Source organism: Thermobia domestica, chromosome 14 (genome assembly GCF_964235325.1).
Source record: "Thermobia domestica chromosome 14, izTheDome1.hap1.1, whole genome shotgun sequence".
In the NCBI taxonomy this organism is placed as follows: domain Eukaryota; kingdom Metazoa; phylum Arthropoda; class Insecta; order Zygentoma; family Lepismatidae; genus Thermobia; species Thermobia domestica.
This window is the reverse complement of record NC_137467.1, coordinates 43,111,884-43,139,037: the sequence shown is the minus strand read 5'-3', so window position 1 is coordinate 43,139,037 and position 27,154 is coordinate 43,111,884. Positions and strand designations below refer to the sequence as shown.

General features: G+C 35.8%; 1 protein-coding gene across 1 annotated transcript in view; it reads right to left on the bottom strand.

The window, feature by feature from the left end:
* LOC145669654 (putative cytochrome P450 301a1, mitochondrial) overlaps positions 1–27,154 on the bottom strand; it is a 106,998-nt gene that overhangs the window by 24,311 nt on the left and 55,533 nt on the right. The window contains exons 2-3 of the mRNA XM_081737906.1: positions 25,742–25,975; positions 23,594–23,840 (exon numbers count right to left, since the gene is read on the bottom strand). Of these exons, the coding sequence (XP_081594032.1) occupies positions 23,594–23,840; positions 25,742–25,955 (461 nt within the window). The 5' untranslated portion in view covers positions 25,956–25,975. The remainder of the gene's footprint in view (positions 1–23,593; positions 23,841–25,741; positions 25,976–27,154) is intronic.

The following is a 27,154-nucleotide window of genomic DNA, read 5'->3' as shown; positions in this document are numbered from 1 at the left end:
CATTGTCGTCTCCTTTAGCCTAGCCGGCACAATCGTGGGACGTAAAACTCAAAGATTTCATTTTTTAACAAATTAGTTAATGGTGATTTTTTTTACAAGAGCGGCATCCAGACCTTCGTTAATTGCTGTCGAAAATGTGTCGAGAAGTCATTATTAAATAGAAAAGTAGAGTATTTCAGCTGAAATTACTTTTATTAATACAGAATTGTGATCTTTTACTAATGGTCTTCGTGAAGAAAAAATGAGGTATCACTTTAGAAGCAACTCTCGTACATTAATGCCCTTATTACCATTTAAGTGGTGTAATATTGGAGTAAATTGCACACACAAAATCTGATCACACAATATGCAGGGATGCAAACTCCCTTTTCTCATTTGTACGAACTTTGGATGATATGTCAGCATATATAAAAGCATATCATAGCTGCCAGAATGGTGAAGTAAGATAAATGTCTAGAATATGGCTTTGACCTTAATTCAGTGATAGGCAAACTTCTTTTCGAGAAAGCCAAAGAAAAGATACCTTTGGGCAGGCAAATATAATTTGCTAAAATCAACAATAACATATTTTACAAAATTATTGTAATACTTAAAGGTGTTATATTGCCCTGTGTTCGCAATTTAGGGGGGTGTTTACCACCTTCATCCCCCACGTTGGCCGATATATATATATATATATTTATAAACACATTTGTTGTACTTTTGATTCCTTTATTCACTCAAGAAGTTTCAAGCAAATTGGGGTGTGACACTTGAAAAACCTTGGTTGTGTGTCATATTAGAAACAGAAATTTCTCATAATCTGCTCAAACTGATGCACATCTCTTAGTCACTTTCTAATCTATGTCTTAGTCACCCCACAACTCTTTCGAAGAGACCCTATGCTTATTTCAATTCGTCAGATTAGAACTCATGTCGCGGGCCAGATAGAGAGCTTTTCAGAGGGACGCAGGCAGTGATTTAGCCATGACTGGCTTAACAGATAGCATTTCCCATCTATCAAGCGAGAGATCGAGATCCACTTTTCCACTAACCTAAAGATCAGATATACGAAATTATTCTAACGTTACTTCAGTTGTGGTTCTTATCATTATTAAAGTTTTAAAATGAAAGTGACTATTATTCTAATATGAGCACTGGATTAACTGTTAATGTTCGGAGGAACTCACATACAGAACAAAAATTTTTGGTAAGATTTTTACAGAAAAGATACTTTATAATACATATTGCAGGGAATATTCTTCATGTAACATTGAGTTAAGAGTTCCAAACCACATAATAAAAAATAGTATAATTTTAGTTCCGCTACACTGGAAATGTGAAATGTTAAGAAGGTTAACACATTTTTGTTTTACATGATTTGACTGATTATTTTAGTATGCAAACAGCAATATTCTACTATAAATGTAATTTTAGAACGGCTTCTTTTAGTTTCTTTTATTTGTTTATTCGTTTTTAAGCACATTGAATTTTGAAAGTTTGAATCTTTTAACAACGCTACAAAGAACTTCTGCTTTAATTAGCTTTCATTTTCCATTATATGTTCTGTTAGTTTTCTCTCTTTCATTATTTATTTACAATGGTACTTTGTTTGTTAGACTTCCAAACTATGCTATGCATAAGTGTCAGAAGTCTTACTTAAAAAAAAAAAAAAAAAAAATCTTTCAGTTTTACATTTCACGGGTATGCCGGCTAGGCTAAAAGAGACGGTGATGATGACAAATGAATAAAATAGTAGAATGAAGACAGCGGGAGAAAACAGGAGCGCCTCGAGAAAACCCACGCGCATGGTGTTTGTCGCCGACAAAGCTCACTTGGTGCGAGCTGAGATCAAACCAAGGACTCCATGCACCAGAGGTGACGCTCCAAGACTGAGCCACCGGGACCCCCAGGGTGTCTTATTCGAGAAGAACAGCTTTGTTCATTCTTTCGCCCGTCCGTCTGTCGAGAGTATCAGAGCGAAAACGGTAAGAGAAATCTAGAAGCGATTGCAAACGATTCAGGGTCCGACAGCAACATAAGCTGGCTATTCACAACACTCTACCAAAACCAGAAGTGGTTCAAATTTACTACTACTACTAATTTCAATATTTATTTCCGTAGAACAAAAAAAGTAAAAGATATCAAGAAGCGTGTTTTTGCTATTGATTAGGCGTCCAAGAATAGATTTCATCTATTCCGTTGAACCTCTATTTGAAATGAAAGTGGTTCAAATTATCTATTTGCAGTTTCAACGTTTATCGCTATTGAACAAAACGGTAATAGGTGGCGAGCAAAGGATTTTTGCAAACGTTTCAACAAGGTAATATGACTACCCACAAAATTCTACCAAAACCAGGAGTTTTTAACATTTATTATTACTTCCGGTTTCAATACAGATTTCTTCAGAGCGAAAACGGTAAAATATATTGAGATGTGTTTTCGTGGAATTCATTCAACCTCCTACGAGTTGGTTCTGCCTCCTTCATTCATCCTCTATTCAAACCAGAAGAGGTTCAAATCATATATTTTTATTTATTTATTTATTTATTGTATATTGAACACAACAAGTGTATACCCATTGATAGTGTTCAGTAGTATACCTAAATGATTAGTACATTACACAATATTTGTTCTACATGCTAAACTATGTAGTCAAAGTATTTTTTTAAGTGTACATCAAATATATCAATTGTAGGATATTTTATTTGAACGCTACAATATATTGTCCTCCCCGATAAATACCACCTTTACGAAGACACTTATGTGTCGGGTGGGGAGGATTGCGTGCTACAGTGAAATTTAGAGCTGTGTCGGTGGTAGTTCACTACCAGAAGGGCCACCCCTACCGAATTGGTCTAAATGGAGTAGCCAGACGAAGAGTGTTCTGCGAGAAGGCAGCAGTTCTCCAGTAGCCAAGTTGGCGGAAATCATATTGATTGGTACGGCAACTTGGACATTAGTCTCAGGCGTGGTCAGAGTGACTTTAACGGCTGGTGTACTGCGGGGTGGAAGGCAACTGGAAACCACCACTCTATTTTCCCTAGTTTGCTGGCAGCAAAAAGAGAACATATGAACAATGGTCTTTCGCAGATCAAAATGTAGTTCCGGAGGTAAAATATCCCCCCATTCGGATCTCCGGGAGGGGGATGGCTTGGGAAGAACTATTGGACGAGAAAGTAATAATGGGGGGAAGACAAACAGAGAAAGAAAGACAAGGAAGAGCAAAAGGTTTAGGATAGGGACATGGAACGTACGTACTATGTTACAGGAAGGAAAATTAGAAAATCTTAAAGAAGAAATGAAACAAAATAATTTAGATTTGGTAGGCGTTTGTGAAGTTAGATGGGAAGGTAATGGGGTATTGAACAGCGAAGGATATAGAATGTTTTACTCAGGTAATGAAAAGGGCGGTCATAATGGCGTAGGAATAATTCTTGGAAAGCGCTTAAAGGAGAAGGTAGTGAAAGTAGAATTTATTGATGATAGAGTTATGATGTTAAGACTTAAAGGGAAAACGAAGGATCTAGTGGTGATACAGACATATGCACCGACGACTTCGCATGCAAATGAAGAAGTAGAGGAAAATTATGAGAAAATAGAAGAAATTATAGATAGGGAGAAGAAGGGTGCATGCATAATTCTAATGGGAGATTTCAATGCAGTTGTGGGAGAAAAACAGGAAGGTAGTATCGTAGGCAAATATGGTTTAGACGAAAGAAATGAAAGGGGAGAGGGACTGGTGAATTTCTGTAGACAGAATTCACTAGTAATTGGGAACACTTGGTTCAATCAGCACAAAAGAAGAAGATATACATGAAAATCACCAATACACGGCGGAAGATATCAGATAGACTATGTTATGATTCAGGACAGGTATCGGAATAGCTTAAAGAACGCGAAGACTCTTCCCGGGGCTGATATTTTCTCTGATCATAATCTTGTGCTGGCCGAAGTAGATATTCAACTGAAAAATGTAGGCAGAAGAAAAGTAGGCAACAAAGTGTTGAATACTGAAAAGTTGAAAAACGAGAAAATAAGAAATCTTTTCGCTGAAAAATTCGAAGAAAAATGTTCAAACGAGGAAAGGATAGGCGCAGGTAGTAACGCACGGTAGGAACATATTAAACGTTGCTTACAGCAGGCTGCAGAAGAAGCAGTAGGTTACCGCGAACACAAAACTGCTAAGAAACCATGGGTTACAGAGCAGATGTTGCAGAAAATGAGGGAGAGGAAGATGTGGAAACAGGTTGATACAGAAGAGGGCAGAAAGATGTACAGAAAGTTAAATAATGAATTATGAAGAGAAACAGACAGAGCGAGGGAAGAGTTTTACAAAAGAAAATGCGAGGACATAGAAGAATTAGAAAGAGTTGGGAAATATGAGGAAATGCACAAGGAGGTGAAATCTATGGAATTTCGGAGGAAACAAGGGAGTATTATGATGGCAGTAGAAAATAAGAATGGGAAGGTAGTCACCGATAAAAATGAGGTCATAGGAAGATGGAAAGAATACGTTGAAGACTTATATGAGAGTAGGGATAGACCGTGTAGCCTAAATGTTGAAGTGGAAAATGAAGTAGGCGAGGATGATAAAGGATTTAGTATTCTTCGGGATGAGTTTGAAGAGGCTATATCCGAGATAAGGAATGGAAAGGCAACAGGAATAAATAACATACCAATCGAATTCATTAAAAATATAGGAGACAATGGAAAGAAAGAATTGTGGCGACTATGCAATGAAATATATGAAACAGGAGAATGGCCAAGAGACTTTCTGAAAACGATCATGATACCGATGGCTAAGAAATCGAACCCAAAGAGATGTGAGGATTATAGAACTATTAGTCTCATATCTCATGCAACTAAAATTCTGCTCCGAATAATGAACAGAAGGTTATATGGAAGAACAAATAAAGATGTTGAGGAAGAGCAGTTCGGGTTCAGAAGAGGCAAGGGCACAAGAGATGCTATTGGATTATTAAGGGTGATCGGTGAAAGATTTATAGAAAAATGGAAAGAGGTGTATGTTGTATTTCTTGATCTAGAAAAGGCTTTTGACCGCGTGAATTGGGAATTGTTGTTTTGAGTTCTAACAAAGATAGGGTTGGAATGGAAAGATAGAAGACTCATAAGAAACTTATACGTGAACCAACAAGTAAGTGTTAGGATAGGGAAAGAACTGACGGAAGAGAGTGCAATTGGAAGGGAAGTTCGACAAGGATGCTGCCTCTCGCCAACACTATTTAATGTCTACCTAGAAGAGATAGTGAAAAAGAGCCTACATGATGATGATGGCATTTCGGTAGGAGGTAGAATGATTAGATGTATAAGATTTGCAGACGATATAGCGCTTGTTGCGGAATCTGAAAAGAAAATCAATAAAATGTTAGAAAAAATGAGGAAGTGCTTTGAAGAATATGGGATGAAAATAAATGTTAAAAAGACAAAAGCCATGGTGATTGGAACGAAGGGGTCTGTGTCAAATATAAAAGTAGGAGGGGAGAAAATAGAACAAGTGAATAGTTTTCGATACCTGGGTAGTATTCTTAGTAATGACATGAAATGCGAACGTGAAATAAAAGCAAGGACAGGAATGGCGAAAGAAGCCTTTAAAAGAAAGAAAAGTCTGTTTTGTGGGACCTTGAACAAAGAGTTGAGAAAAAGACTCATAAAATGCTTCGTGTGGAGTGTTGTACTGTATGGGGCGGAAACGTGGACATTACGTAAAGGTGACGAAAATCGACTGGAAGCCTTCGAAATGTGGGTGTGGAGAAGAATGGAAAGAATTAGTTGGGTCGAGCGGGAAACGAATGAGAGAGTGTTAGAAATGGTGGGTGAGAAAAGAACACTTCTAGATATTATTAGGAAGAGGAAGAGAAACTGGTTGGGACATTGCCTAAGAAGAGATTGTATCATGAAGGACGTCCTAGAGGGTATGGTGGCGGGAAAGAGAGGGAGGGGGCGAAGGAGACTACAATTAATGGATGATATTAAAACAGAAAGATCATACGCGAAGACGAAAAGGTTAGCGGAGGACCGTGGAGCATGGAAGCTTCTCAGCTGCGGCAAGTGACCTGCCAATAAAGGCAGAATACCTATGATGATGATGACTATATATTGTGCACATTCTTCTAATAGGCGATATACTTGACGCATTCGTACCCTGGGGTGGTTCATGAAATGTTTGTAGCCGCGAGCGATTTTTCCTGTTCGGAACCTGAAGGGACATTTCAAACAGTAATATTGGCGATTCTATCTTATTATATACAAGTTTATTCAAAAAAAAGAAAAAACTCTTCTTGCTTCAAGAGAATACATTGAATAGCTTGGTAAGAGTTCAAGTTCAACATTTATCGCCAGAGAACAAAAGTAGTAATCAGTGGCGAAGGGTGGTAAGAGGCCTTGAGGCCCGGCCTACCCATTTACTTTCAGAAATTATAATTTATAATTAATTCATTTTCCTTGCACCGAATGCATGATATTTTCTAAGTTGAAAAAAATGTTCGATAAAGAAATCGTGGTTGGCACCACTGCTGGGAGGCTCACCGAGCAGTGTCTCAAGCGGCAGTAGAACTACCGCCAAGCTACTCAGAAAATCCCGCGAGAGAACGTGTTGGAAATGACGTTTTCTTCACCAGCGTATAACCTGCGAAAGAGACCGGCCTCAGCGCTTATCGACTTTCGTTTCTACCTACTAGTTTCTCTCAAGACCTTCGATTTCGATTCGATATATCAAACAAATAAAGAGCAATATAACGTTGGCTCCATTCCGTTCCAACTTTGCTTAATTTTGCAGACTAACTTAACGCAAAAACTGGAACAAGAAATTCTAAAGGCACTACGGCTATTATCGCAAACTACTAATGTCACTTTATTTCGTTGCTTTGGCGCAAACCTGTACGAAATCAGACTCGTTGAGTTCATTAGAAAGAGTGTTTTTTTTTCTTACATTTGCAAAAGTGAATGAGAGAAAATGTTAGTAAGTGGAGAATATGAATATACGTAATATAATTCGTATTAAAGAACCTTCTATGTGGGTGGTCTTTTGAAAATTAATGTGTTATTAAGGAAGGAAGACTAACGCCTGTGTTGAAAATAGAACAAACAAAGGGCAAGAGAGTTCCGCATGCATTGGTGTATATATATATATATATATTGTATATATATTGAACAATATAATTAAAAACAAAATTTTAGACGCAGAGTTTGTTTCAGTACATGTAGACTAAACAACATATGTTTCTTGTGATTCGCAGACAATGTGATAGTCCATCTTCACCACCCGATCACGCCAATTAAAACAATTAAATTGCATTATGGCGAATTAAGATCATCTATGAGTCACATACGTCAATTTCATTATGAAAAGTGAGTTTCGGATCGAATACGTGCTGTCGATAAACTACAATTGCATTAAATTTACGTGAATTCGTCTTCTTGTATTTCTGTAGTAAAATATTTATGTCTAATCTGTTTCATTTTACTATTATTATTATTATTATTATTATTAGTAGTAGTAGTAGTAGTAGTAGTAGTAGTAGTAGTAGTAGTAGTAGTAGTAGTAGTAGTAGTAGTAGTAGAACATTGGGCCTACCCTCTTGAAACTATCACCCTTCGCCACTGGTAGTAATATGTAGCGATAAACAGTTTTCTGCAATCGATTCGGGATTTTAAGAGAACATATCGTCACAACCACCGACACTATCAAAACCGAAATTTACTACTTCATTTGATTAATTTCCAGAAAGGAAAAATGGTAATAGATATCGAGATTCGGTCTCTTCCAATCGATTCAGCTTGCCAAAAATATGTGTCATGTTCTCCGTTGGCCATCTATTCAAATTGTAAGTGGTTCAAATTAACAATTTCCGGTTTCAACATCTATCGCCATAGGACAGAATCGGTAATAGATAGGAGCAAACGGTAATAGATAGGGTTTCTTTACAGTCGATACAGCGTCTTACAATCCGCAACACTATATCGAAACCGTAAAAGGTTGCATTTACTAGTACTTCTGTTTTCGATAGTGATTTCATACGTATATAGCAAAAACTGTAAGATATATGAAGAATAAACTTGTTTGAAATCGATTCAGCGTCCCAAGGATAGAGCTTTTCCTTCTATTAACACCGTATTCAAATCAGAAGTAGTTCAAATTAATGATTTCCAGTTTCAGCATTTATTTCCATTGAACAAGAACAGTAAAAGATACCCAGTAGGCCTAATGGAATTCTCGTGGGCCTAATGGATTTATCGTCCGAGGAACAGGTTCTAATTTTGATCTTATCACTCCATTATAACCAGTAGTTATAGATGTATTACCTCAAGATTGAAAATGAAATGAAATTTTTGAGTTTTACGTCCCACGGTTATGCCGGTTAGGCTACAGGAGACGGTAATGGTGAGTAATGAATGAAATGGTGGAATGAAGAAAGTGGGAGGAAACGGGAGAACCCCGAGAAAACCCACGCACACGGTGTTTGTCCACCACAAAGTTCACTTGGCGGGAGCAGGGTTTGAACCCGAGACCCCTAGCACCAGAGGTGAACGCTCTACCACTGAGCCACCGCGGCCCCAACCTCAAGATTAAATTCACATACTTGGAAGTTTACTCTAGTTTCTCACTATGAAACGAAACTCACTCGTTTATATTACGATGTCAAAGATAGTGTTGTATTATGTAGAAAGCTGTTAGCGGCGTTATAATAAAGAATATATTATTATTATTATTATTATTATTATTATTAGTAGTAGTAGTAGTAGTAGTAGTAGTAGTAGTAGTAGTAGTAGTAGTAGTAGTAGTAGTAGTAGTATTAGTAGTAGTAGTAGTAGTAGTAGTAGTAGTATCAAACTTCAATCGTAAACTCAGCTCTACACTTGGAATAAACTTTTATATGTTCTCTGTGATAACTGCTCACTATTGTAAGTATAACTGAAAATATAAACTCCCCTGATACAACCACGGTTCTCTTAAAACACTTTACAAAACATATAACAAACTAATAAAAATGCACATCACAATTTGAAAAGCTTTAAAGCTAATAGCTGCGATAAATATATGGGAAAATTTCACTGAAATTACATTTCAAGTGGAAATTTTTCATTAAAATGAGTATTTGCGGTGAAGCTATTATCTCACTCGTCACACTAATTGCGAACGTATACAATGACATTACATTTGTCTTCTCAAAGAAAATGTAATTGCTTCACGCTTTCACCATACATTATTCTTGAAATTAAAATAATGTCTTTCATTTGTATGTTTATATATATATATTTACTATGTATTTGTGTGTTTTATATATAGAGTGTCTCAAAAGTCCCCTGATATAGGGTAACTTTCTTATTATCAGAGTTACAACAAATTGTAAGAAGGGAAACCGTCTCCAAATGTGATGTTATCAATATAAAGTGGAGCAATTTTTCAAAACTGGACGAGCCGTTTGGGCTGTACACTCTTTATGTTCACAATGTTAAATGAAAATGCAACGTTACCATTAGTAGGGTATGGCAAAGTTTGTAAGAGTATGGTAAACGTGGGCAAGTTTTGAAACGGGGGCTAGCCATCGACACGTTAATGTAAAAGGCAGCAACTTTATTCACTTATGTTGTAGTTCCAGGTAAATGGCAATGTTGCATTTTCATTTAACATTGGGCGCATAAAGAGTTTGCAGATCAAATGGCTAGTCCGATTTAAAAAATTCCTTTACTTTAGATTTAAAACATCATATTTGGAGACGGTTTTCTTGTAACTCTGTTTTCAGCCAGCATCCTTCGCAGGAAAACCAATTGGATTGAACACATCTTGCGAAGAAATTATTTTCTTGATAGCACCATAGAAGGAAAGACAGAAGGAAAAAGAGGAATAGGAAGAAGAAAACAACTGATCTATGATTTGAAAAATAGAAGAAAATATCGCGAATTAAAAGAATGAACTGAAAATCGAGAAACGTGAAAGAAACACTTCCAGGCCCAAACCTAAGATTTAAAAAAAGTCATTATTCCCAGGACCAACCGTAAGGCAGAATACTTACTACCACTACTACTACTACTACTACTACTACTACTACTACTACTAATAATAATAATAATAATAATAATAATAATAATAATAATAATAATAATAATAATAATAATAATAATAATAATTCTGTTTCAAGATTCCCCCACATAGACCATAGACCTCCAAGATAGACCATAGACATCAAGTTGTATTGAAATTCTAACGTCAAGTGCTACTTCAGGCTGACATGACATCATAGAGCCCGGCGGCACCAAGCGTAAGAACAATAGAAATTAAGAATACGTGGACATTTTTATATAACAGTGAACTCCATATTTCTACATGGAAATAGTATATAGGTGCCTCTTCTTCTGTTGGCACATACCAATATCCCACCTGCAGCAGATAAAATTACGGAACGCCACCGGAAGTAATTGTTCATTTTTTTTTTCACTCTTGATCTCCTTATGTCTTCCAGACTCCCCTAATCACCAACTACGTACAGGTTTATAATATGCTTACGAGCTTATCTGCTATATAATGTGCCTGCAAACTTATAATGACCGACTCCCTAAGTCTCGGTGCATAATCTAGGACGCTGAACTCAAATAGAAATGTTAGAGCTCCTTCGTGGCTAAGAGGTTAGCGTATGCGCCTTTGGCGTGGGAGACCCGGGTTCGATTGCCGGTGGGAGCTTATCTGGTCCGGATTCCCCGTTAATTTGTAGGCCCACGTCTCATATAGCCTCGATGTTGAACACGATGTTAAACTCAAACTCAAGTCAGAGAGCAATATTAAGTTAATCCGAACGAGCTGGTAACACTTTCGCGAATAAATTCGGTCAACACTTAGTAATGAAATTTGAATTGGCAATAATAGATGATCTAGCTTATTTCCTTGTAGTCAAAAATACCTTTTATTTCATCGAGTTTTCCGTAAATCTAATACAGATTGCGAGGTGTCTGGAAAGTGGCGCAACCCGAACTTTGTAACATCAGAACTTTGAACCATGAATGCTAATGAAATGGAACTGCTACCAAGGGAAGGCTTGTTTTAGTAGATACTTTTGATATATAAGCCATGGAAAGGGGATTTGAAATTTGTCCTAACAAATGGCAGAAACATACGAAGCGATTCTTTTTTTTTCTTTTTTTTTTTTTTTTTACAAAAATGAAAAAATCAATCAGGAATTGAAGACAGGTGTGGCATTGTTTATGAATAGTTGTGAATAAGCAGACTGTATAATAAAGCATCCTCTTGATACAAGAACGATACATTCGTACCAAAAGCTGATATTCTACGGGTATGATAATGGCGGGCTGTAAAAAAAAGAAAGAAAAGAAAAAAGAAAGAAAAAGAAAATGTTTTCCGGCAGTATTGTGTAATATTACAACACTAACGGTAGCAAACGAAGTCAATGTACAGCCACTTACATAAGTACCTGGATCCTGACTGTTATAATTCCATTACTTGGTGTCCAGGTCATTTGCAGTTGTGACAACGCCTAGACAGATCTTACGCCCAACTTACACGTAACTTTTCTCGGCACTGACAGAAGTTGGTAGCCCTGATCGTGATAATTATGCAGGTAAAATTGTAAAGTAGATGACTAACGAAACAGTTCTCCATTCTAAGATAAATCTCTAGGGTTCCGATCGTGTTTTCCAAAGAACACTATATATTAATCTCAATATTACTGTGTATCTAATGTATTATTTCTTTATATATTGTATGTTTACACAAATAAAATACTGACCACCCATGAATCAGGGAATACTTGAAAGTAGCTGAAAACATCAAATTTAGAACAACTGCTAGAAATAAGTTCGTAAATGATTGCCCCATTGAGAGATATTCTCCAATTCTAGTCATTTCAACATCCTTTCTTTCTGGAGGAGAGATCTTGCTTGTTACAGTGAGTATGTATTGAAATTGACATTGAAACATTTGAAAACATCTGGCCGAGATTCGAATCCGGGTCTGCCGAATAGTAGTTCAATACGCTAACCACTTACCTACCGCGTCAGTGCACTTCTTATCTAAACTATTAGCTAGTTAAAGTCGTTGCATGTAACACAATACAAAATACTAATGCTCGTATAAAAAGACGTTTCTTATGAGTGTCAAAATGACTTAATCGAGAACAAGTTGTATAGACCTTGTCAATGAGGAAAATATTACGAAACTTTCTTCAGGTTGAGGTTACCTCATCGTTTTTAGCTGCTCCCGATTTATATTACTAGTATTCTTCCTCATCGTAACTTCTAATTTCCCAAGAATAAAAGCCGCAGCATTTACGGCGATCCCAAGGGTTTCAGTATTCGCGCGCTACCCTAGCCAGCTGTTTGAAGTTGGTCATGTAAAATGTACATAAAAATTTGGGCAAGAGAACGAAACCTAACCAACCCCTGCGGGCTTTCTAACCCATTCCTACTACTACTACTACTATTATTATTATTATTATTATTATTATTATTATTATTATTATTATTATTATTATTATTACTTTTACTATGGATCCTTATAGTAAAACTGCAAATTTATTTTAATGAAAAAGGGTTATGAACATTTAAAAAGTAAAATAAAAAATCCTTGGGCAGGGTTTGAACCCACGACAAAAAAGATTTTTATTACTAGGTTGTTGCGCTAACCCGCTCGGTAACGAGTGCCGATTTACTTTCCGCTATATGTAGGTCATGACTCTTGATGTCCTATCTGCATCGGCCAATAAGATCAGAGGATATCTGAAATTCTTGGAATCCGCGGAAACACAAGCCGGCAGACATTATCTTCGCATTCTTTGAATTGCATCAACACGTGTAGAAAAAGGAAGTTCTATTTTTATCTTCCGTAACTACTTGTTTCTCGTTTTATCTTTGTATAAGGAATTTGTGGTAGATTGGTAAATTATGAAACTCGTATGGCAGAGACACGGGTTTGAATCCCGTGGTGGTAACTATTTTATTCTTAATTGGATGATATTGTTTACGTCATTGATTTTGTAATTCCGTTATTCTTTTATTATATTATTATTATTATGTTATTATTATTATTATTATTATTATTATTATTATTATTATTATTATTATTATTATTATTAAAGAATAAAAGCCGCAGCATTTACGGCGATCCCAAAGGTTTCAGTATTCGCGCGCAACCCTAGCCAGCTGTTTGAAGTTCGTTATGTAAAATGTACAGAAAAATTTGGGCAAGAGAACAGAACCTAACCAACCCCTGCGGGCTTTCTAACCCATTCCTACTACTACTACTACTTGTTAATATCAAATAACACAATTATTTTGTTCCACCTGTTTATTCTGAATGTGTACCATTACTTACTCCGAGTTTCATTAAATTATTCGAATCTAATAATCTAGTTATCTTACTTGTATCACAATCTAAATATTAAATCTTCTTAATTAACATTGGTCAACTACACTGTAATCTTGTTTATCACATCCATCTCTCTGTTTTTATCTTTTTAACCCACTCATTACTACGTCACAGTATTATTACATTTGAAAGCACTTTGTGCCACTCACATATATCCAACACTACTAATACTATTACCACTATTATTATTATTATTATTATTATTATTATTATTATTATTATTATTATTATTATTATTATTATTGCAAAGTCGAAACTTGACTACATGTTTTATATTTTACGAATTTTCTGATTGGATTTGAAGTCTTTTTGTTGAATAATGGATACACTCCATTGTAGGGTGTATGGACTCATCTAAAACTCACAGGCTGTGTGTCTTGAAAGCCAACTAGTAGTATACATCCTATTGCTATTATTATAATTACAAATATCAATATCCAAAAATGCCTCAAGTTCTTTTTTCACTTACAGATACTCATCTCAGGTAAGTAAACAGAAACAAATGGAAAAGGGAAATGAAGGCCTTGAAAGTAAAACGTTGACAAATTCATCAGTGTTCAGAAGCATATTTATAAATCACACTCGACATGTAACATAAATATAGCAAAAATTAAGGGTCTGTTACTGGCGATCTTTGTGGCCAGCGCACCAGCGCAATGTGCTACTAGTTATAATTACTTTTCGTGTGAGTTCAAAGCCGGTCCAAGGAAAGTTTTTGATTTTAATCTTTTATTTTTAAATTTTAAAAATACTTTCTTTCATTAAAATACGAAAAATACTCAAAAAATGATTAGGTTACGTGTGCAGTTTTACTATACGAATCCACAGTATAAGTAGTAGTAGGAGGAGGAGGACAAGGAGGAGCGGGTTAGAAGCCATGCAGGGCCCGTTTTGTTCCACCTTGACTGCCATTATATAAATTTAACTTCAACTGCTTCTGCAATTTTCTTCTTCAATTCCAACAAAGGACAAACTTTCTTTTATTTCTACGATAATACACAATACATACACCAGAAGGTTTGGACAATCTCAAGCAGCAACCAATCAGAAACGTGTTTTTAGATTCTATGGCAGGGGTGGAGGGTGAAAAATATGCTGTTCAGAAGAAGCTGTCTACAATGAAGAGAGCAGAATAGGTCGGTGGATTAGAGTGGGTTATAGTGAGTGATGGGTCATATTTAGTCACGGTGGGTGATTGGGTCGTAGTGGGTTACACCCACGATCCACTGACCCACTCAGAAAACTCGATCCATTTGACCCTCTGACCAACTCCAACTCTGTATTTTACAACATAGAAGATGGAAAACCAAAAATTGCATCTTCACCATATTTTATTGTTTTACTTCAGGCAAGGGAAGAACGAGAGAATAGGGTTTGTGATTTTTACTGTCCTCCATGTTTCTGTGTTTTTCTCCCTTTCTTAAAGAGTTAGTGAAGAAACTGTAAAATTGAGTGAAACGTGTAAAAATAGGAAACAAGGTACCGAGGAAGGTTTGTTAAATTAATTAACTCTGTAATGCCGTGCTGTGAAAAATCAGGGCCAGAGGCATGAGCATATGGTAGCGCCTTTGTACATATTAGCTGTCAATTTAAAGTTTACTTCTATGTACTATTCTTTCTGCATAATAATTTACTATTTTATAACGACTGAAATCAGAAAGTTTCAGCATTATTACACTGGAATCGTAAAAGTGTGTAATTGCTGAATTCAGAGCACATTCAGATTTTTCTTATATCAGAACAGTAATATTTTAGAGTAGTAGATTTAGCGTTAGCTTCATAATGTTGGGGACGAGAGTTCGATTTCGGCTGTGGCAATTAACGAAATTTTTATAATTCGCAATATTGATACTTCTGATGTATACTAGCATGAAAAATATTCAATTTCTCTGGGTCTAAGAGTTAAGACGACTTCCTTCACGGGTGAAATGCCAACAACACAAAATTACGTCATCCGTATCAACCTTCATTCGTAACTGTATGGGAATGTAACGTGTTTGGACAAGAATTGATGAATACATAAGGGGTAAACACGAGTTTACTGCTGTGGTATGAGCCAAAAATGAGTTCCAAGGAATATTTCCTAGCTGTGCACAAATTGCAAATAGTGATCGAACTTACAACGCTAGTCACGGGAATGATCCTATTTAAGATGTCATCTCACCTTTCTACCTAGAAGAAGGGCGAAACAAAATGCATTATTATTATCAGCTAACAAATATTTATATTCTATTTATTATTGTCATAAAATGATAATTCTATCTGTAAATCTATAAATGTAATAATATTATTGCGTTAATGTGTAAACCTAAGAAACATCTGACATATTGTATATCTTTTGTGTTCCTATGAATACCTTCTACTATGTTACCTTTTATTTCCTTCTGTGGTAATAATAATAATAATAATAATAATAATAATAATAATAATAATAATAATAATAATAATAATAATAATAAAGAATAACATAATTACAATACCAATTACATAAACATTATCTTCCCATTCAGAAGAATTGATAATTCCCAGGACGGGTTTTGAACTCACGTAGCTGCAATAGGAGTTTCCTGCTTTCACATTATTTTAAAAAATAAATCGCCCCTACGGGAGTATTGTTCGCCACTGGCACCTCATGTCCTTTCGACGTATTCCAAACACTACAGGGACACGAACACAGAAATACTGAGGACAGTTAAAATTCCGACGTTGCTCTTCATGGGAATTTGAACACCTAGTGGATTGCACCTCATGATCAGAAGCCGCACGCCCGAGATCACTCGGCTAGTGACACCGTCTCAATTTGCCACAAATTATTCATATGAATATAAGACAATAAAGGTCTAGTTATGGAACATAAACATAGAACTGTCTATTTCTACACGTGTTGATACAATTCAAAGAATGTGAAAATAATTTCTGTCTTTAGAAATTAGAAGTTATGGTAAAGACGAAATGTAATGTAAATCGGGACCATTCCTGCAACCGGTGACTAGCCTCAACTTTAAGAACGTTTCGTGATATTTTCCTCATTGATAAACGTCTACATAACTTGGTTTTAAGTTAAACAAGGAAATCTCGAGTAAGTCATTTTGACACTCACACAAGCATTAGTATCTTTATATTTTTCCATGAAACGATTTTAACTAAGTATTATCTTGGGTGGAAGGTTAAGTGACTCGGTAGGTGAGTGGTTATTTCATTGACCGTCTATTCTCTAGACTCGGGTTCGAAACCCGGCCAGGCTAAAAGTTTTTCAAGTGTTTCTGTTTCAATTTCAATTTCAATTTCAATGCATACTCAGTGTGACAAGCAAGATCTTCTCTTCCTTAGAAAGAAAAAGATGTTGGAATAAGGAGAATTGGAGAAGGTCTGTCAATGGAGACAGTGATTTACAAACTTATTTGCAGCAGTTGTTCTAGATTTCATATTTTCGTCTACTTTCAAACATTTTCTGATTCAAGTGAAATCAGTGTTTTTATTTCTTTGAATATATTACATACACATTCATTACATACACAACAATATTGAAATTAACATGTGATGTTCATTGAACAACACGCTCTGAACCAGAGAGATTGTTCTCAGAATGGAAAAATGTTTCGTGCGTCATCTACTCACAATTTTACTTGCATAAAGATTTGACTCAGTGCTACCAACTGCTGTCAGTGCCGATAAAAATACGTGTAAGTTGGGTTGCATTTGTCCAGGCGTTGTTACAACTGCAAATGACCTGGACTCCAAGTAATGGAATTATAACAGTCAGGAGTCCAAGCACTTATGTAAGTGGCTGTACAGGGCTGGCTATCAACTATCATACGAATTGGTTGTTACAAGCAAACAAGATATTTGCAAATCACTAAGGAAAGAATGATGATTCCTATGTCTGGCAATGATTTTTGTAACACTAGTCTGCAAAATTAATAAAGTAGTAATATATACGATATTGCATCACTACAGAAGAGAGAAAAGCCCATAACTATAGTCCTCAGATTGACAGTACGTGGCGTTTACGGAAGAAATAACGATAATAATATCGTTGTACCTTTTTCCTTAGGTATTTGTTTGTTTTGGACCGAATTTAATTGAAAAAATTTCATTCTTTAGGAAAAAGCTGATCTTTGAATGTTATTGTCCTTAATCGTGTATTTCATGTGAATAAACACCCTACTTCTCACAACAGATTAATAAATGTTTTATAAACATTAGAGTATTTCATACTTTTTATACGAAAATTTCGTTATTGCAGTTATTTTTGCGTGGAATATGTGACTACTATTTACATAACTGAAACTCTGTTTTTCCGTTCAAACATGGAAATAATCAGCGGTGCCGATAGCCGTATAAGGAATGTGTGTTTTAGCGTCATACAGTGAAGGAAATATTCGCGCCAAGGATTCACGCAACAATAGTACAGTAGGATGTCAAAAATCCGAACGCGGTCCCTAGAAGCATTTTGCATTTTGTCGTAGCGCTAGCGATAAACAAACAATAGGGTTGTCCGTCGGCATTGTGCGAGGTCAGTGTTTTTACAAAAGCTCATTCATATGTAATTGTTTGACATACATATTTTTATTTTCCTTTAGGCCTATACAAGTTAGGTTTTAAGTGTGAGTTACAAGAACAATGTAATTTAGTGTACGAGGAGGTTACTCACAAACATTAAATGTAAGTAGCTTTACGTCCGGTATTGTAATTACTGTACGTACTATACAACCACTGTATCATGGCGTACAGTATATTTACGCCTAAATGGGATTTTCATGGTCATTTTCGAAAATTCGAACTGTCTGTGGTCCCAATTAGTTCGGATTTTCGACTTCCTACTGTATTTCCAAATTTTGGGGACTACAATCAAACTTTGGCTGGTAGGCTCCGTCCCCCATCCAGGATCGAGGCCCATGGAGACCCCTACATGACACAGAAACTACAGTATAGCCAATTGTCAGATGCTTTACCTAGTTGGGAGCAAGTATCTTTCTAGGTGATGGCCATTAAGGTATTATATTTTCTTTCCCAATGAGCGCAACATTTTCCAGTGGTTTGATATGTTGGAACATTGAAATGTTGAAGTGGTCATTTCCTTCGACACTAGAGAATCTACATGGGCCGGGGTGGTTCAGTGGTAGAGCGTTCACCTCTGGCACATAGGGTCCTTGGTTCGATCCTAGCTCGCGCCAAGTAAATTTTGTGGTGGGCACACACCGTGTGTGTGGGTTTGTTGAGGTTCTCCCGTTTCCTTTAACTTCCTTCATTCCACCATTTCATTCATTTCTCATCATCACCGTCTCCTTTATCCTAGGTGACGTAAAACTTAAAGATTCATTGCATTTTCATTTTCATACTCTTAACAGTGACACTCGTATTCCTAACAGTGACAATCGTATTCCCAACAGTGACAATCATACTCTTAACAGTGACACTCGTATTCCTAACAGTGACAATCATATTCCCAACAGTGACAATCATAATCTTAACAGTGACACTCGTATTCCTAACAGTGACAATCATATTCCCAACAGTGACAATCATTCTCTTAACAGTGACACTCGTATTCCTAACGGTGACAATCGTATTCCCAACAGTGACAATCATACTCTTAACAGTGACACTCGTATTCCTAACAGTGACAATCATACTCTTAAGGGTTCTCCTCTTTCCTCGCACTTTCTTCCTTCCACCCTTTTGTTCATTTCTCATCATCATTGTCTCCTTTAGTCTAGCTGGCAGAAACGTGGGACGTAAAACTTTAAGATTTCGTTGCTTTTTCACTAAAGAATACATTTTTAAATGGAACATACAGTGGCTCAATATCACAGTTCTCACTTCTAGTGCAAGATTCCTGGTTCCATCCTAAGCTATGTAAGCTTGTGATAGACAACATTCTGTACTTGAGTTTTCTCTTAGGTTTCTCCCATTTCTTTCCATACCCTTGTTCCATCAATTCTTTCATGGTCATTCATTTTCATTAATTATCTGTCTCCTTAAGCCTATAGGACACAGAAGTGGAATGTAAACTTGAAGGATTTCATTTTGTTGTTTGTAAAAGTGAGTCGTTTTAAATAAAATGATATATTACGTTTGTACCGAAGCTCCCTCATGGCCATATGATTAGCACATGTATATACCTTTGTCGTAGGAGATCGGAATATGATTCCTGACTGAAGCATCATGGAGTCGGTTAAAAATTACGTATTTTGCAACGTTACGTAGTAATTTAGTAATTCTCAGTGGCGTATTTAGGGGGTGGCTATCGGTTTTAAGCCCCCGAAATAAATTTGTTATATTCAAAACTTCATTAAAATTTGCCATACCCAAAAGGAAAAATAAAGTGCTTGTTCATGTGTTGTGCATAGCCCTTTCCGAAACAAATTCCTAAATACGCCACTGGTAATTCTATAAGCATTTACCTAACATCCTTTAGTAGTACGACAACTTTCAGTGGTAGATCAACAAATGAAGTAGCATTCTGTAAATTTTAGTTTTAGTTTAATAACGTTAACAGTAGTTTTTAAATTTTAGTATTGAATGAAGGAACAAAACTCTGACAGAAAATCCTGATCCTGCCGGTTGGGGGTTGAAGTCAGATTGGTGGTCGTTTATAAAAACAATTGCCAAATCAAATAAAAACCGTAGTTACACTGAAGAATCAATAGGATATAATATATATATGGCCCATTGAACAACAGGAAATAAAACTTAACATGCTGATTCGAAGTTTGAAGTACCAGAACTTTTTCTTCATAAAATATAAATTTATGAAATCAATCCATTATATTTTAATAGCACGGTGTATATTAGCTTTGCCTTTCTTTCCAGACCAACAGCGAATACTTTACTTAGTTTTCCATGAAAAATTATTCATGATAGTCGATTTCATAAACGCTTCCTTCTTTCTTGAGAGAACGACAAACTATTCTAAACATTAGTACAGGTTCAAAAAGAATGGAATGAAATGAAATGAAATCTTTGAGTTTAACGTCCGATGATTGTGCCCTTCAGGTTAAAGGGACACGATGATTAAAACAAGTGAATAATGATGTGAGAATCAGTAGAATATGAAAGTGGAACGAAACTGGGGAACCCCCGAGAAAACCCACGTGCACGATGTTACTATGAGTTCAGAATACATCACACTAGTATATATATAATGTCATATATGTTATATTAGACACAATTCCAATATGTGATCATACCAGGGGTCACCATGGCTCAGTGGTAGAGGTCGAACCCCTAGTTGAATCCCAGGCCACGCGAGTTCTTGGTTAACAATATCATATCGATGTGTTCTCGATGTTTCCCTGTTTCCTCCAATATTCACATTTTACCAATTATTCTGGATAACATTCGTAACACCTAAACGGCATAAGACCTAAAAATGTGAATTGGCGTGGGTTAAAAGTCACTGGTCGTCACAAAGTAAACTCTTACCGGAAGCTTCCACGTGTGGTATCCACGAAGCCACTTTTCAAAGGAAATTTTCCTGAGCAGCATCAATGATCCCAATTCTCAAAATGAATTTACCCTGGGTACCATTAAAGATGTTAATTTCCAAAGGAAATTTCCCGGTGTATCTTCAACGATGCTAATATTCAAAGGAAATTTCCTAATGTAACTTCATACCAGCCTTCAAAGGAAATTACTCAGCAAGACATTAATTGCCAACTTTCAAAGGAAACTTCTCTGTGTAGGATCAATAGCATCAGCTCTTTAAAAGGAAATTTCCACACGTAGGATTAATGATGTGAATTCTCAAAAGAAATTTCTCAGGGAATTCCAGCAATTTTCAAAGGAAATTTCCCAATATATATTCAATAATGCAAACTTTTCCGGAAAATTTCCAAATGTATGTTCATGAAACCAATTTTCAAAGGAAATGTACTACTAATGCTGAAAACTTTCGAAGGAAATTTCTACCTATAGTATCACTGTTGACAACTTCTATACGAGATTTCTAAGTGTTGCATTTATCGTGTCAACTTTCGGAGGAAATTCCATCCGAGATCTGTCTCAAAAGCTCCGTTAATTTTAAAACAGTATTCAGCACTAAGTTCACATAAGATCTGGAATAGAACCGAGACTAAATGTTACTAAAGCAAATTTATAGTCTAGGAGGAAATTAAGCTAATTGACGTACTAGATTAGCTGTTATTCAAAGTAAATCCATAATCTCAAAGCTATATGGAGATTAGAACGAACTTCATATACAAAATGGATTTAGAAGTTTCTCTGAATAATTCTGCTATAAAATGGTTCCTAAAATGTCCGTCAAAGGTAAACTTCCAGCAAATGAGTTTGCCCAAAGTAAAAGAGAAACCATCAACTTGGCAACCCGTGTAACGTGAATTTTATTTGAGATCCCTCGTGGCTAAGCGTTTAGTGGCATCTTTGGCGTAGAAGATCCGGGTTCAATTTCCGGTGAGAACTCATGTGGTTCGTATCTAGTGATGGGCAGTGGGAATATTCCCGGTGGGAAGGAATTTAAAAATGGGAATATTCCCGGGTTTTTTCCCTGGCCTATAAATTCCCGGGAAGGAATTTATTTCCATTTCTTTACTTTATCTTCCAAATTATAAGAACCATATGACTAATTGCTTTATTTTAATATATTATGATTTATTTCCATGTTTTAAAGAGTTTGGAGGTTAAAAAAATTAAAATTATTTGACGATACTTTATATAACTAATAATATGATTTTTTAAGTTCCATTTCCATTTGCACTAAATTAGAGTAATTAATTAGTATTGGGGGGCCAAAACTAGCAAAAGGTAGGATGATTTATGGAAGAAATGAGTTGACAGTGATGTTCAAGTAGTCAAGAAAGTATCGAACACATTTTTTTTTTTTAGGGCAGTAGGGGATTTATACAAAACGGAAAGGTAAGTGGAAGTGATTTATGTGAGAAAAGAAAGTGAATTGTTGGTAACGAATATAGAAAACAACGTGCCATGCGTAGCTCTAACCCGCCTTCATTCGCTAACGCTCGCTCTGCAATGCTGTCTGAATTTAATGTTGGTAACGTAATTTAACGTATGAAACCATAAAACAATCGCATCGGAATAGAATATCGCAAAAAGTAGGTGCAAAAGCTGGCTCCCAATGCTAAAGAACAGCCAAAATTAGCAAAGTACTAATTTACAAATGATAAAAAGGAACCATTTTGTAAAGTAATTTAGAATTATGTAGAAATAGAGATGAAGTACTATTAATAAACCCTGAACCACCATTACTAATAGACGTCAGTCTGTCTCCTCTCTCTGACTCGAATTTCTGAAGAGGTACTCGGACTTCTTTTACATGTGAATTAACGTATGGATTGTCGAGAAATAGGTAGAATGAAAGGTTGTGTATGGCAATGTTACGTGCTAAAATATCAAGATAAGTAAGTATCTTGCAAATTTTGTAAACATAAATATGTATGCGCAAATGTTGATAAATTGGTGAGACATGTATCTTCTAGCATTTACCCAATCTAATTGCTTTATAAGATTTATAAATTTAATGTGTTCATAATATCAGTAATAGAGTCAAGTTGAGCAAATCCATTTAAATATAAATTTAAACTGTTACTATATAATTTTTTCACACATATTGAATTGATAGAACATATAAATAAATATACATTTATGCGTACTCTCTAAATATAATAAAGTGTTAATAAAGAAACATAGTACCGTTCAGAATATATAGATCTTAAAGAACCCTCTGTGGACATCAGTAATAATATGCTGTGATATAAAAATTAATTAAACTTTGAAATCATAATATAGTAATAGAATGCAATTTTCTTTCTGATTGAACATAAATTCCCGAATAAATTCCCATTTTGGGATCTTCCCGGGAATATTCCCGAAAAATATCTTCCCGGGAATTTACCCATCACTATTCGTATCCCATGTAAGCTGTGTCATATAGTCTCAATGCTGAAAGGGACGCTAAAATCAAATCATACATGGACATATAAACTCTATCGTTAAAAAACATGCTTGAGAAGAGGCACATCCAATCATTTGCATCGACAACTATCACTTATAATGTGATAATGAGATTATTGTACATCATTTGATAAATATTGAAAGAAGTTGTTATTGTAATTTTTAATACACACTTCTGTTTTTTAATGTCTTTTTTTTAAATACTCCTTAAATTCAATACATAGTCATTAAGAAAAGCATCTACGAAAATATATAAAAATGTTTCGTAATATTTCTACTTACACCCCAACCACTCCAGGCAGATCTCCAAAGAAGTCTTTCCTTACAACACTTTTGTAATTAACCAAACAAGGCATCGAAGGACGATATGGCGTGGGACCTTCATTTCTGTATACTTTCTTGATTTCGTCTACGTCATACACAAACAACAAATCGGGTCTTCCAATCAACCCTGACAGCTTCACAATTTTTCCATACTCCTCATAGAACAGCCTAGAAATTGTAGCAACATCTGATATGTCATATTGACCTTGAGAAAAGTAAAACAACATCTAGTTAGAAAAATTGGTATCACTTTTCTATGTATTCGAAATGAATTAAAATTGTTTGCAAGTGGTGTTACTTTGATATGGTGAAATATGACTACAAAAAATAGATTCAACTCTGGAAACATTAATTCCATTCGTACTTAAAATTAAATTCTAAGAGGTAATGATATAATTCTACCCCGAATGTGTCATTAGTTATGGAGTATGACGTGTGACAATGTCTGTTAGGATGAAATGCAATAAATAGATGGTTCATCAAAATGTTTCGTAAGTAAATGTATTGTCTATGCTGGTGAAGATTAGAAGAAGAAGTGTAACAACACGCTGTGGTTATATTTTTGGCTACAATGAGAAGATCTTGTTTGTGAAGTAATTGTCATAATTTATATATGTATTCGTTTATATTTCTATATGGTTTTTACTTATAAAATATAATAATTATAATGTAACAAGAATACGTAAGTTTTTATGTATATTATGCTGCGACTTTACATTATATTTCACATAAATATATATGGTAAATCAAGTAATGGTTGTTATGCCTAACACTTCATAAATGGAGCAAATCTTCATTGGCACAATTCTATTTTTTGACTACCTAACAATGTCTTCTTTCTAATTATATTGAGCAGGTTTTTGAATTTCAAATTACGGGCTACCAAATTTGGAGTTTCCACTTAGTCAAATTTTCATTAAAGAAAATATCAGAAGTTTGGGTTCGTCTCCGTAACGTCATAATTGTTGGCATCTAAATTTTATACTATACAAATTTTCTTAAAAGTAATTAATATCTCTTTCAATAGCATTTTGCAGAACTATCTGGCTCACTTTCTAAATTTAGATACTAAACAAAATGTTTTGAAAAAAACTATTAGTTTATGTAATAGCGTTTTGCAGGTACTATCTGGCTTATTTTCTAAATGTAGATGCTATACAAAATGTCTTGGAAACAACTATTAGTTCATGTTGTAGTATTTTGCAAATATTACCTGGCTCACTTTCCAAATTTAGACACTATACAAAATGTCTTTGAATAGCAGTTTGCAGATACTATTTGGATCACTTTCTAAATCTAGATAGTATATGAAATGTCTTGAAAACAACTATTAGTTCATATAATAGCATTTTGCAGATACCATCTGGCTCACTTTCTAAATTTAGATATTATATGAAAGGGTATTGAAAACAATTACTAATTCATGGCATAGCATTTTGCAGATATCATCTGGCTCACTTTCTAAATTTAGATATTATATGAAAGGGTATTGAAAGCAATTACTAATTCATGGAATAGCATTTTGGAGATACCATCTGGCTCACTTTCTAAATCTATATGCTATACAAAACATCTCGGAAGCAACTATTAGTTCATGTAATACCATTTTACAGATATTATCCAGCTCACTTTCTAAATTTACATACTATACCAAAGGTCTTGAAGACAATTCATTTAATACAATTTTGCACATATTATGAATTTTGATTTTATTTATAAAGTTTCTTTCTTGAATAATATGAGGTTTTTTTTTTAAAAAAATACCAGAAGTTTATTTAAAAAAAAACTGACTTTGCTGCGTATATAGAACGATTGGGGACGTATACTCGTTCAAAAACAAACGAAAATGATTATTAAGATCATTGTACCTATGATGAAGTTAATCTTAAATATACTTACAAAACACACCCAGACATACATACACACATACACACACACACACACACACACACACACATTTATATATATTAACGGATTGGGTTGAGAAACTCTGCTTTTTTAATCCATACATCTTAATGGTGGGACGTTAAACCAAATGTTTCTTTTACAAAGTCACTTTTCAATCCCATTCAGTACATTTGTGTCATATGTCATAATAAGACTTACCTATGAATGGCATCAGCCTCCATGTATTGCCTATCAACGGAAGAGGTTTTGGCCCAGGAACTTCACTGTATGGCTTAGCTGTAGAGAGCTCTGTCTCAATATCTATCGCTGCCACTCCTAATGATCTATGTCTTTTGACTATATTATGAAGAGATCTTCTCATCTGCCGGGAGTTAAGTATTGGTTTTAGTATAATGTAAGGTCTAGCTTCCATCTTCAAGGCCAGCAATAAATCTGAAAAGAAAGAAAAATATTATAAGTGAGGGGATTCCAACATCCACTATACATCAGAAAACACTGTAGAAATTTTACAATATTATCGTATAGCGAAGTAACGCTATAGAATAATGTATAATAGGAGTAGAGTGGGGTCACTTGGCGCTGTTTTTTCTCCTACTGCGCATGCGCAAACCCTGGACGCTGATTGGCTGGCGCAGGTCACGTGACCCCGCCACGCCCTTTGACGCTGATTGGTTGGCCACGCCCCCTTGACGCTGATTGGTCGGCGCAGGCCACGCCCCCGGCCACGCCCCCTGACGCTGATTGGTTGGCCACGCCCCTTCACGCCGATTGGTCGGTGCCCGCCACGCCCCCGGTCACGCTCTTTTACGACCTCCTATCTACTGCGCTGACTGGCTGGCAGCGGACCCCCTTCCGATTGGCTGGCAGCGGACCCCGCCCCGTACGCACCGATTGGCTGGCGCAGGACCCTCCCTCTTTACGCTGATTGGTCGGCCACGCGCACGCTCTGCTGCGCCGTACACCGCACACATGCCACGCGCCACATAAGACTCGTCCCCTTTTATGAGCACTTTACGAACACATAACATAGCACATATTACACAAAGACTCGTTCCCTTTTATGAGCACTTTACGAACACATAGCAGAGCTAATAAAGAGTATGGCATATTTTCCAGCCCATTCATTCAACATGAGAACAGAAAGCGGTGGAACTCCTTGAAAACTTGTTCTTTAAGCTGTGTCAAAAATTGCGATTTTCGAAAAAAGTTGAAAGTTGGCTGATGTTTACCAAACGTAGGCAGATGATACATTTGATGATCCTAAATCGAATGGGGTTAAAATTTTATTTCTATCTCTCACTGTTTTCCCGATATAACGATTCGAATTTTTTTCAAAATTTCGACCCATTTGGTTTCTGAGTTTTTGAAACTCTCTATATGTGTACTCCTCTGGAAAGACCGGTCAAAAATGTGGCTCTATCTCTTACCGCTTTCGAGATATGACGGATTAGAGGCAAAAAATTTCGATTTTCGAAAAAACCGGTTGAAAGTTGGGCGATGTTTACCAAACTTGGGTAGATTATACATTTGATGATCCTAAATCGAATGCCGTTAAAATTTTATTTCTATCTCTCACCGTTTTCGAGATATGACGATCCGAATTTTTTTTTG